Source organism: Bos grunniens, chromosome 12, assembly GCF_055505025.1.
Source record: "Bos grunniens cultivar Pamir isolate PY7600 chromosome 12, Bosgru_T2T1.0, whole genome shotgun sequence".
NCBI lineage: Eukaryota > Metazoa > Chordata > Mammalia > Artiodactyla > Bovidae > Bos > Bos grunniens.
The window spans coordinates 82046403-82059103 of NC_141176.1; the positions used below are offsets into that span (position 1 = coordinate 82046403).

Consider the following 12701-nt stretch of genomic DNA (forward strand, 5'->3'; position numbering starts at 1 on the left):
TACCCAGTGCCAGCATCCCACATGCTGCCTGAAGCTCTCCAGGCAGGACGAGGGGAAGGTGGCCCAGGACAGGCTGCTTAGCTGGCTTTTAAAGGAAGTGAGGTCCAAGTCCAGGAGATGCCGACAGACTGGTAATTCTAGATGTTCCTACACAGTCTTTACTCAGAGCAAAAACTCCCCAGGCTGAGGCAAACCAAAACCCAGGTTCAAGAAGCACTAGGAGATCAAAAGACGTGGAGGAAACACTGGAATGGGGTCAACTGAAATGTTGACAGCAGTTATCTGGAAGGGACAGGGCATGGAGGACTATGAGTAGTTTTGTTCTCATTTATATTTTTCAGTATTTTATACATTTTCTCCTAGGATCAGGGATTGCTTCCCAATTAGAAAAAATCCTAGATGCATTTTTTCTAAAAAGACCAGAAAAAAGTTTACTGACTTTGCCCAGAACATGAGATTGTGACTGGGAAGTGATTACAGGGATAAATTAATCTATTCTAAATAGGCCTGGGGACTTCCCTGGCGGTCCCAATGCAAGGGGTATGGGTTTGATCCCTGGTTGAGGAAGTAAGATCCCGCATGCCACGTGATGTGAGCAGTATAAAACAAAATAAAAAACTAAACAAGTCTAGAAAGCTTAAAATGCCTAAAAATGTAGGCAATTTGAGTTCAGAACCTGGATAGAGTCTATTCTTCATGTTTGGAATCTGCACATTGAAATAAAATAATCATTTTTAGTACAACATAATGTTTTATTTTAAATGAGTACAATAAGTGAAACAGCAATATCTTATACTTCATAGGGTTTTTCCCCCTACTTTTGAAGGTATTTCACTTTTCCCCTTGGCTGCCAGGATGCTCAGAGCTAAGTTTCATGCTCCATGTTGTAGAGCTGTACAACCATCTCCTCCCTCTGTTCACTGACTTCCATGATTCTATGCTTGTTTAGATGGTTCCATGTAATAGTCTTTCCTACAAGGTCCCCACAGTACTTTTGGAGAGTGAGTGGGACACAATAATAATAAATGATCGTATTTGAGAGAAAACCTCTGTGAAGAGGAACAGGGATTTATCTCATCTACAGAAGATGAAAATTTTGAGATCCACTTTGAACTAGAACCCAACTTTTCAGACTCCTCATCCAGTGCTTCTACTGTGCCACGCCCAGCACCAGGGTATCAGGATGGCTGTCTGCAACCGCTCGCCAGGGAGGGTGACAGGAGGGGCTGTCCACACAGCCGCCCACTCCTGGTCACTCCCCATCGGGAAAGGCTGAAAGCAGCTGACCAGGTGACAGGCCCACACAGCTCTTGGGGAAGAACCAGCCGAACAAGACTGCTGAAGCCAATGGTGACGGTGAATATTTCCCAATCTCGGTTTCAGAGGCAGGGTTCGTTCCTCCAAAGACTTGCTGTCTTCATTCTGTCCTGGCTTGGTGACATTTCTGTTCAAAGTGCCTTCCCCCTGAGGGTCCCGAGTCTCTCCACACAACGGGGAAGCCTCTGTTCTGTCGTCTCTCATGTCTGGGACTCTCGCTTGGTTATACTGCTAGGGCTGCCAAGCCGTGGTGACATAGAGTGACACAGAATGAGGGGCTTAAAGGACGGAAGTTAGTTTCCTCATAGTTGTGGAAACTCAAAGTCCAAGATCGAGGTGAGGGCCATGAGAGATGGATCCGTTCCAGGCCTCTCTCCGTGTCTCGCAGGCGGCCGTCTTCCCTTTGCATCTTCATACCATCTTCCCTCTGGGCATGTCTGTGTCCAAGCTTCTTCTTCTTAAAAGGACTCTCGTGATACTGGATTAGGGAGCACCCTAATGACCTCATTTTAACTTGATTATCTCTATAAAACAAGTCAATCCTAAAGGGAAGCAACCCTGAATATTCATTGGAAGTTCTGATGCTGAAGCTCCAATACTTTGGCCATCTGATAAGAGCCGACTCATGGGGAAAAGACCCTGATGCTCGGAAAGCTGAGGGCAGGAGGCAAAGCAGGTGACAGAGGATGAGATGGTTGGATGGCATCACCGACCTGATGGACATAAGTCTGAGCAAGCTACGGGAGTTGGTGATGGACAGGGAAGCCTGGCGTGCTGCAGTCCATGGGGTTGCATAGAGTCACGTGACTGAGTGACTGACCAACAACAAACTCTATAAAGACCCTGTCTCTAAACAAGGCCAAATTCTAAAGTACAGGGACTAGACTTCAACATGAATTTGAGGGAAAAGAATTCAGCCCTTAGTGCTTGCTCTCTGCCTTTGGTTTGGATGACAGCCCCTGCAGAGGCCCACGTTGCCAGGTGGCCCCAGGCATGCAGACTGGCCAGGGCATATTCGGCCAGCTGCTGGCCTGGATTCTGGGTCAGAAGAGTCTTAGCTAGAACCCCCGATTACTGTATGCCCTTGGCAGTTTCCTCCATGTCTCTGAGATTAGGTTTCTTCATAGGAAACCACTTCCTACCTAACAGGGTCACAATGAGGAGGAAGAATAACCGTGTCTGCGAAGTGCTGACACCCGGGAGGAAGCAGTGAGGTGAAGCCACGGCCGATACTTGAGCAAATCACCAGCTTTGGCTGGAAGAGGTCAGGCCTGTTCTACCTCTGAGATGCTGGGTCAGCCCCACCCAGAGCAAAGGTGGACCCGGGACTGCCTCTGGGCCTCCGCTTTGAGGGACACATGCTCTTCTCTGAGCATCTTTCAGAGCTCAGCTCAACAATCTTGCGTCCAAAGAAAGAAGTTTTCTTTCAACTTTCCTCATGCCTGGTGACTTCAACAACCTAAGGATGGGTTTGGGCCTTGAATCAGGAGTATGTTAGTCACTCAAGCTGTGTCTGACTCTTTGCGACCCCTTGGACTGCAGCCTGGTAGGCTCCTCTGTCCAGGAACTGAACCAACCCAGGGATTGAACCCAGGTCTCCCGCATTGCAGGCGAATTCTTCAATGTCTGAGCCACCAGGAAAGCCTGACTCAGGGGTGATGCTGCTCCAATTTCTAAGGTTTTGCAATTCAGCCTCATTTCTTCACCCATGGTTCCTTCACAGTGCACAGATCATTGGCGTGAAGGTTGATTTTTTGTGTGTAAAGTTGACTGGGTCATGGGTTGCCCAGGTATTTGGCCAAACATTATTCTGGGTATTCCTCTAAGGGTGTTTTTGGGTGAGGTTAACACTTAAATCAGTAGACTGCCCTCCCTATATGGTGGGCCTCGCCCAATCTGTTAAAGGCCAGAATAGTACAAAAGGCTGACCCTCAACCTGAGTAAGAGGGGTAGTCTTCCTGCCTGCCAGCTCTGAACTGGGCATCAGCTTTTTTTTTTTTTTTTTTTCTGCCTTTGGACTCAAAATGAAACAGTGACTCTTCTTGGGTCTCCTGCTTCTGACTCATCTTGCAGATCTTAGGACTTGCTGACTTCCATAATTGTGTGAACAGGCCTAAAACAAATCTTTACACACACACACACACATTCCAGTGGTCCTGTTTCTCTGGAGAACCAGGACTAATAAAACAGGTACACTCCAGGTGACTATTGTCAGCATACCTGTAGGTGCCACCACCCAAATTCCAACCCGTGGGTCCACATTCCAGCAAACTCTAATTGACACCGGCTTCAGGGAACCATTGCAAGTGCTGTTCTCGCTTTTCCTAACAAGAGGAGGGCATTCCTTCTCAGCCTCGAGGGTCTCCCTTCAACACGTGAATCAGCCACACCTGAGGTTAAGACATGATACAGCTTTACCCCTGCCTTTGTAGACAGAGGGACAGAGAGTGAAAAACACGTCTGCTCATGTCATGTGTGGACATGGAAGGAGCAAGCTCCAGACTCTGATGCCAAGCCTCTTGCTCAATGTTGGTGCAGCGTGACATGCTCCAGGCACTAGCTGGGTGACATGAAGTCTCATCTGTACACAGGCTCAGCTGATCTCAGGGTTGGGGGGGTGACCCTCCCCTCCTGGGGCATCTGCCCAGCTGGAGGAGGAGGCCACTGCATCTGTGCGCCCAGCTGGAGTCTTGACAAGTGTCCTGGAGCCACTGCTCCTCACGGAACAGGGAGAGGAAGCAGGGCAGGGGACGGGTCTCGTGGGATCTAATGGAGGGGTCCCCAGAGAGCCTTCTATGAAACACCGGTCCTGGCACAGGCTACAGAGAAGCAAATGGAGTGCCTCAATCAACTTATAGGGGAAATGCCCCTTGGGAAAGGTCTGTCTTGGAAGCCAAGTCCATAAGGAAGCTTCTGAGGAGCACCGCAGGCAGAGCCTGCTAACTGCGGCGTTGCTGGACCCATAAAACACAACACTCGTCTTTTACCTGTGTCTCTTCATGACACCAATTGACGTCCCACAGCCTTTGGATCAGCAATGTTCCGTAGAACAAGTGCAGGAGGACAATGGCCTAAGCAATTATTGAGCAAGAATTAATTCTGAATTTTCTCCTCTTTCCTCATTTGGGCTGAGTCATGACTTTTTTTTTTTTAAGTGACACTTACTCAGAGCTTGCTACAAGCCAGTCAGTAGTTAAATTCTTAATTCCTGGAACTCTCAGGACCACTCAGGGTTTTGGGAACCATTATCATCCCCATTTCACAGACGAGGAGTCCAGGCTCAACAGCTAGCGTAGACTGAATGAAGACACGCTTCACCTCTGCTGGCTTAATTTCCTTGTCTTTTTCTAGTTACTCAGATTAAAAAAATACAATCAAGCTGTCCCAGGCATATTTTACGGTGCAAGTGCAAAGTGAATTGTAATTGGAACATTTGTCAGAAAACTTTCAAATATTACCACAAACCCAGGAAAGATGCTCAGTTTTAAAGGAGACAAAATAATGAGCTCTGTCCTTGCCCTTGTGTAATTTTTTGGAGCGCAATTTGGGCAAACTGCCACTGTTACACTTCTTTTAATATGCTTCTCTGGGGCTTCTTCAGTGGCTTAGATGGTAAAGAGTCCGCCTGCAATGTGGGAGATCCAGATCAATCCCTGGGTCGGGATGATCCCTTGGAGAAGGGAATGGCAACCCACTCTAGCACTCTTTCCTGGAGAATTCCATGGACAGAGGAGCATGGTGGGCTACAGTCACTTGGGTTGCAAAGAGTCGGACACAACTGAGCAAATAACACTTTCACTTTCATATGCTTCTATACTCTGGATTTTCAGCAAGGTGCAGCTGTAACCCTTGCAAATCAGAAAAAAGAAACTTATAAAGTGCCCTGGGGCACAGGGCTGGTCAGAGGGGAGGTGTACATGGGGGAGGACAAAAGTGGATTGGTCGCTGCCAACCAGAATGAGGTGGTTATGCCCAAATCCCAGGGTTTGCCCTGCTGTTCAGGCCTGTGCTGGACTTGTCTAGAACGGAAAACACCTCTGCCTCCTGGGGTGACATCCATGGACACAGGAAGTGGGCTTTTCGACAAATGGCACAGTCCATCTGAGGCCAACAAGGCTCCACAGAGCACACAGGGGCCTCTGGAAGAGAAGGGGCTTTGGGATTGCATAGTCTCTGGAAGTGCAGGCCAGGTGTTGATAATTTGCTGGTTAATTCCTAGTGCCAGTTAAAGGAATACCAGGTGCATTACTTTCCCATTGTTGCTGCAACCAGATGTCATCAACTCAGGGACTTAAAACAACACAGATTCATTATCTCACACTTCTGAAAGTCAGAAGTCTGAAATCGGTGTCACTGGGCTAAAGTCAAGGTGTTGGCAGGGTGGGTTCCTTTCAGAGTCTCCAGGAGAGAGTTGTTTCCATGCCTTTTTCAGCTTCAGAGGTTGCCCCTTCCTGCATTTTGCAAGCGCATCAGCCCAATCTCTGCTTTGTCATCACATCACCTTGTCTGACTCTCACCACCCCCCCCCCCCGCATCCCTCTTATAAGGACCTCCCTCTGATTATATCAGCCCACTCGCATAATACAGGACGGTCTCCTGCTCAGGGGCCATTATTCAGCTCATCACTCCAAGGAACAGGGGCTACTGTTTCCTGTGAATACTGAGCAATGCAAGTATTCAAAAACTGAGGATGTAACGTGGAGCCCATCAGCTGGTGAAAGCAGGGAATGGGAACTGATGCGCACGATGGCCGAGGGGATGGTGTGGCTGACGGCAGGCCTCGAGGCCAAGTTCTCAGGCTCTGTCTCAAGGCTGGCACAATCCAGAGACTCGCTTGGCCAAGATCTCACTGAGTTGACTGAAAACTAAGAGTGCGGAGAGAATGACAGATGTGCATCCAAATTCTACCTGTGCTCATGGGGACCCCCTCCTCCTTACTTGTCAGAACGAGGAAATGTTGACAAGGAGAATGGAGACATGGATAAAGCTATGAAGACAATGACCAGGGTCAGGAAAAGGCAACTTCATCATTTTCCTACCACCGTGAGGTCAGCTTTACTTCACCAAAACATGTGACAGCGTTTGTGTCCCCAGTTCCAGGTAGAGCCTGGCCCCCTGAGTGGGCAGCTCAAGGTCACACACACTCTGCTTGATGCCAGACGTGGTCTTGGCTCAGATGACCCCACTAAAGGTGACACAGGCCATCCTGGCAGTTAGAGGGCTTGGCTGGGCAGGAGACAGGACCGGGCCAGCAGCACTAGCCTCGGGTACCCCTTGGGTGCCCTCTCACTTCCTTTGCACCCTACCCCCTCTTTAACCCCTGGCAACCACTAAACTGCCCTCTACTTTTGTAATTTTGTCTTTTAAAGAATGTTATGTGAACAGAATCATACCGCATATAACTTGGGGGGCTAAGCTCTTTTCGCCGGCACAGTTCCTGGAGATTGACAGGTGTCGTGCGCCTGCGGTTCACTCCGCTCTGCCACTGAGTAGCCTCCACGACCTGGGTGCACCGCGTTCTGCTGAAGATCTTCTAGGTTGCTTCCAATCCTGAGCTATTTGTATAAAAAGCTGCTGTTAACACTTGTGTAATGTTGGATCATCGAAAAAGCAAGAGAGTTCCAGAAAAACATCTATTTCTGCTTTATTGACTATGCCAAAGCCTTTGACTGTGTGGATCACAACAAACTGTGGAAAATTCTGAAAGAGATGGGAATACCAGACCACCTGACCTGCCTCTTGAGAAACCTATATGCAGGTCAGGAAGCACCAGTTAGAACTGGACATGGAACAACAGACTGGTTCCAAATAGCAAAATGAGTTCGTCAAGGCTGTATATTGTCACCCTGCTTATTTAACTTCTATGCAGAGTACATCATGAGAAACGCTGGGCTGGAAGAAGCACAAGCTGGAATCAAGATTGCTGGGAGAAATATCAATAACCTCAGATATGCAGATGACACCACCCTTAAGGCAGAAAGTGAAGAGGAACTAAAAAGCCTCTTGATGAACATGAAAGAGGAGAGTGAAAAAGTTGGCTTAAAGCTCAACATTCAGAAAACAAAGATCATGGCATCTGGTCCCATCACTTCATGGGAAACAGATGGGGAAACAGTGGAAACAGTATCAGACTTTATTGTTTTGGGATCCAAAATCACTGCAGATGGTGATTGCAGCCATGAAATTAAAAGATGCTTACTCCTTGGAAGAAAAGTTGTGACCAACCTAAACAGCATATTCAAAAGCAGAGACATTACTTTGCCAACAAAGGTCCATCTAGTCAAGGCCATGGTTTTCCCAGTAGTCATGTATGGATGTGAGAGTTGGACTGTGAAGAAAGCTGAGCACCAAAGAATTGATGCTTTTGAACTGTGATGTTGGAGAAGACTCTTGAGAGTCCCTTGGTCTGCAAGGAGGTCCAACCAGTCCATCCTAAAGGAGATCAGTCCTGGGTGTTCTTTGGAAGGACTGATGCTAAAGCTGAAACTCTAGCACTTTGGCTACCTCATGCGAAGAGTTGACTCACTGGAAAAGACTCTGATGCTGGGAGGGATTGGGGGCAGGAGAAGGGGACGACAGAGGATGAGATGGCTGGATGGCATCACCGACTCAATGGACGTGAGTTTGAGTGAATTCCAGGGGTTGGTGATGGACAGGGAGGCCTGGCGTGCTGCAATTCATGGGATCACAGAGTCGGACACAACTGAGCAACTGAACTGAATGTTTTTTTAAGTAAATAAATAAAAGTTTTCATTCTTGTGGGATGAATGCCCAAGACTGCAGTCCCTGGGTCACAGGTAACCACATATTTGGCTCCTTAAGAAACTGCCAAACTGGCAAATTTACTTTTCCACCAGCAATTTATGAACGATCCAGTTACTGTGGTCTCACCAGCATTTGGTGGTGTCCCTGTCCTCCCCAGACAAATGTTCTTCCCAGTAGCTTTGGCCCATGTTCTGATTTTTTTTTTTAACTATCAAGTTTTGAGTATTATTTAAATATTCTAGTCTTTTGTTAAATTTATTGGTTTGCAAATATTTTCTCCCAGTCTGTAGTTTGTGTTTTCACACTCTTAACAGGCTCCTCTCAGAGCAAAAGTTTTTACTTTTACTTTTAAAATTCAATTTATGGCGCGGGGGCAGGGGGGGCAGTGTGTGGCGATGGTGGGAGGGAGGCTCCAGAGGGAGGGGATATACAAATACTTAGGGCTGATTCACCTTGTTCTACAGCAGAAACTGACACAACACTGTAAAGAAATTACTCTCCAATTAAAAAATAAATAAATAAAGAGGGACCTCCTTCATGGTCCAGTGGCTAAGACTCTGTGTTCCCAATGCAGGGGGCCCAGGTTCAACCCCTAGTCAGGGAACTAGATCCCCCTAGGCCACAATGAAGACCTGGTACAGCTAAATAAATCAATAATAAAATATTAAAAAAAAAAAGAACCCCTAAAGTTAAAAAAAATTCAATTTGTCCTTTCATGGGTCGTGCTTTTGCTACCTGGTGGTCTCCATGGGTGGGACTCTTGCTAGGCAGCATGGATGAGAGTCCTGGCTCACATCAGGCCTTCTCTGACTCCATCCGGGCAGGTGTGCCGAAACCCTGCTCCACCCTTGAGAGGGTGGGCGTGTGCTCTCCGTGCTGCTGTGGGCGTGGGCGGGGCCGGAGCTTCAGCTGTGCTGTTGGCCCCAGCAGCACCCCTAGTGCCTAAACATTTTGTCTTGTTACACTGCCCCTTGCATTTTCCTTTGGCTAGAGAGAGCAGGTTTTTGTTTTTTTTTAACTTTGGCTGAAAACATATAACATAAAAGCTACTCTTATAAAGTGTGCAGTTCTGTGACACTAAGTGAAGTTGCTCAGTTGTGTCCAACTCTGCAACCCCATGGACTGTAGCCCGCCAGGCTCCTCCATCCATGGGATTTTCCAGGCAAGAATACTGCAGTGGGTTGCCAATGCCTTTTCTCGGGGATCTTCTGGACCCAGGGAATGAACCCGGGTCTCCTGCATTGCAGGCAGGCTCTTTACTGCCTGAGCCACCAAGTATATTCACGCTGCTTTGCAGCCATCACCACCATTCAGCCCCACATTTCCTTCGTGCCCAGATGCAACTCTGTACCTTAAACACTGACTCCCCATTTCCCATCCCCACCCCCAGGCCCGAGCAACCGCCCTTCTACTTTGTCTCGATACATTTGGCTGCTCTGGGATCTCATACAAGTGGGATTACACAGGATTCGTTCTTTTGTGATCAGCTTGTTTCACTGAGCATAATGTCCTCAAGGTTCCACCATGTTGAGGCATGTGTGAGAATTCCCTTTCTTTTAAGGCTGAAGAACATACTGCTGTGTGTGTACACCACAGCTTGTTTACCCATCCATCCATCCACTATTGGACACTTGAATCGCTTCCATGGTTTGGCTACTGTGAATTATGCTGCTATGAATACAGGTGTACAAATATTTGTTCAAGTACCTACTTATAATTCTTTTGGGCACATCCCCTTATGTAGAATTGCTGGATCATATGGTAGTTTTGTGTAATTTTTGAGGAACCATCACACTGTCTTCCAGAAGAGCTGTATAAGGCTACATTCCTACCAACAAGGCATAAGTATCTCAATGTCCTCATCCAGCTATTTTTTTAATAGCTATAATAATGAGTGTGAAGTAGTGTGATTTTTTTTTTGTCTGTTACTGTACATGTTTCTGTGTTGCTGTCTTCTTCAGCTCCAAGTATGAGAAATATGAAGCAAAAAGAAAACGTTGGGAGACTTACCACTGTATCATTCTTTGGATTCCAAGGTTTCTTTTTGGAAGAAAAAGAGCTGGTCTCTTTTTCATTTTTTCTTTCAGAGTCTTCTGATGCTTGTTTTTAAATGTATAATCTCCAGGGATTTTAATTGTATTTAGTGTAAGGGGTAGGGAAAAGTTTATTTACTTTATATGGTGGATACACCATATCAAAAGAACCCTGAATCTCTTTCAACATGTAAGTGCCTTCGCCATCTCTTTCACTCTTGTCAGTTACTCAGGACACCAGGCTGTTTGATGTGTGGAGCTTTCCCATAGGTTGGATTTGCTGGTTCCATTCCCTGTGCTGCTGTTTGGCATGTTCCTCTGTGCTCTCTATTACAGACTTGATCAGATTCAGGCTAGGGTTTTTTTTTTTTTTCCATTGAAAATGGTATCTTATTTTTTAAGTTTATTTTTAATTGAAGGATTTAATTTTAATTAAAAGATTTATTTTTCATTTAATGAGATGGTTGGATGGCATCACCGACTTGATGGACATGAGTTTGAGCAAGTTCCAGGAGTTGGTGATGGACAGGAAAGCCTGGCGTGCTGCAGCCCATGGGGTCACAGAGTCAGACTGAGCGACTGAACCAAACTGAAGGATAGTTGCTTTACCAAACTGAGTTGGCTTCTGACATCAGGTTAGAATTCTTGGCAGGACTCCGTCAGAGTATATATATATATATATATATATATATATATATATATATGTATATACCACAGAGCGTGGTATATACTTCGGAGGCACGTGTCACCTCTTGGTCTTTCTTAGTTATACTAACTCCTTTGATTATTTCCAGTTTTCTTTATTTTTCTAGTATTATCAGGAATGAATAGACTAAATTTTACCATTTTAATCCACTGCTATTATTTTCTTGTTTATGTTCACCCCATGCCTACCTAAAAGGTGCTTTTAAAAATACTTCTGACGGGGTCTGTGGTTTCTCAGCCAGTCCTCTGGATGTCAGGTAGGACAAGATGCTCCAGACTCCCCTTGGACATTTTCTGCCCTACAACTAGAGCCAGCCATACTCTAGGAAGCCTGGATCCTTTTGGTAAGAAAGCTATTTAGAGACCACAGTTTGGGCACGTAGGGTTGCTCATTATTTATCGGCTTGGTCATTGTTTTTAGGTCTTTTCAAGCTAGGAAATAAGTGTATATTTAAGATAAATATCTGATGAGCTAAACTTCATACTTCCATATGAAATTCAGAACTGAAGGGTTTTAATTTAACCTGTTTTGGCTTACAGATGCAACCTTTTCTTTCTCCCATGCCAAAAACGTGGCTCCCAATGATATCCACACACTCACTCACTCTCTCCAGCAATAAACACACAACTGTTTCAGAATGACAGTACAGTCAAAAACAAACGACAAACAGATGACATACAGTCGAAAACAGAACACTGCTTCCACGGAACAAAACAATTACTGAAATTTTTTATTAACCAATCATTTATTGATTTGTTGCTACTACTTTTTCTCCTGAGGGCATATCTCACTGGGAATGGACGGTGAAATTTCCTGTATTTTAACGTCATTTGAAATAGTTCTTAAGTATCTGTGTTGCCAACCTTGATACATATATGGTTATGTCCCTTTATTTCATTTTAATTTCAATTCTTAGGAATTAAAATTTTATTTTAATGATGATATATTCTAATAATTCTAAAGCCAAATCTATAAAGCAAATTATATTTGGACAGGTTAATCTTCTAATTCTGTCCCCTATATATCATTCTCCCTCTCCTATAGAGGCAACAACTTTTTTTTTTGACTTTCCCTTTCATCTAAAGAAAAACAATCATCTCTGCTTACTTATCACTCCTTTCTTAAATAATGGATAGCGCACTATTTGCTTTTCTCTATCTTATGTTTTTCACTCAGGGTATCTTGAAGATCACTCTACAGCAGTGAACAAAGATATTACTCCTTTTTATAGCTATACATTACTCCACTGTGTGGATGTACAATAATTTATGCAAACAATCTTGTTGCTGGAAATCAAATGTTTTTTTGAATGGAGTTTCTACACCGAGTGACTCTGTCATATGGTTATATAAACCCTGATAATTACTACACAAGTCACCTTTTAATTTCGCATCCTTCTCTCTACAGCTTTCTCCACGCAAGGGCCCGGCTTTATTTATGTGTACCATCTAGTGTTAGTCAGTTCCCAGGTGACAAAATATCCCTGATAAGGTGCTAAACAGTGTTTTAGTTCCAAAGTCACTTCAAACAGTTTTCCCTGAGGGGGAACAGGGGGTTCTTGTTTAATGAGTACAGAGTTTCTATTTGGGCAGATGGAAAAGCTCTGTGGATAAAGGGTGGTGACGGCTGAACAATGAGAATGTACTTAATGCCATTGAAATGTATACTTAAAAAATGGTTAAAAGGGCAAATTTCATGTTGTGTATATTTTACCCCAAAAAACAAAAAAAAAATAGGACCTCCCTGGTGGCACAGTGGGTAAGAACCCACCTGCCGATGCAGGGGACACAGGTTTGACCCCTGGTCCATGAAGATTCCACATGCCTCAGGACAAGAGAGCCCACGCACCACAACTATCGAGCCTGCGTGTTGCAACTACT

General features: G+C 45.3%; 1 protein-coding gene across 29 annotated transcripts in view; it reads right to left on the reverse strand.

The window, feature by feature from the left end:
- Window positions 1-731: 731 nt before the first annotated feature.
- The window catches only part of DOCK9 (dedicator of cytokinesis 9), a 298290-nt gene continuing 286320 nt past the window's right edge, over window positions 732-12701 (reverse strand). For all 29 annotated transcript variants that reach the window (XM_086330406.1, XM_086330405.1, XM_086330365.1 and 26 more), the window contains one exon: window positions 732-6872. In XM_086330406.1, the coding sequence (XP_086186532.1) occupies window positions 6729-6872 (144 nt within the window). In that variant the 3' untranslated portion in view covers window positions 732-6728. The remainder of the gene's footprint in view (window positions 6873-12701) is intronic.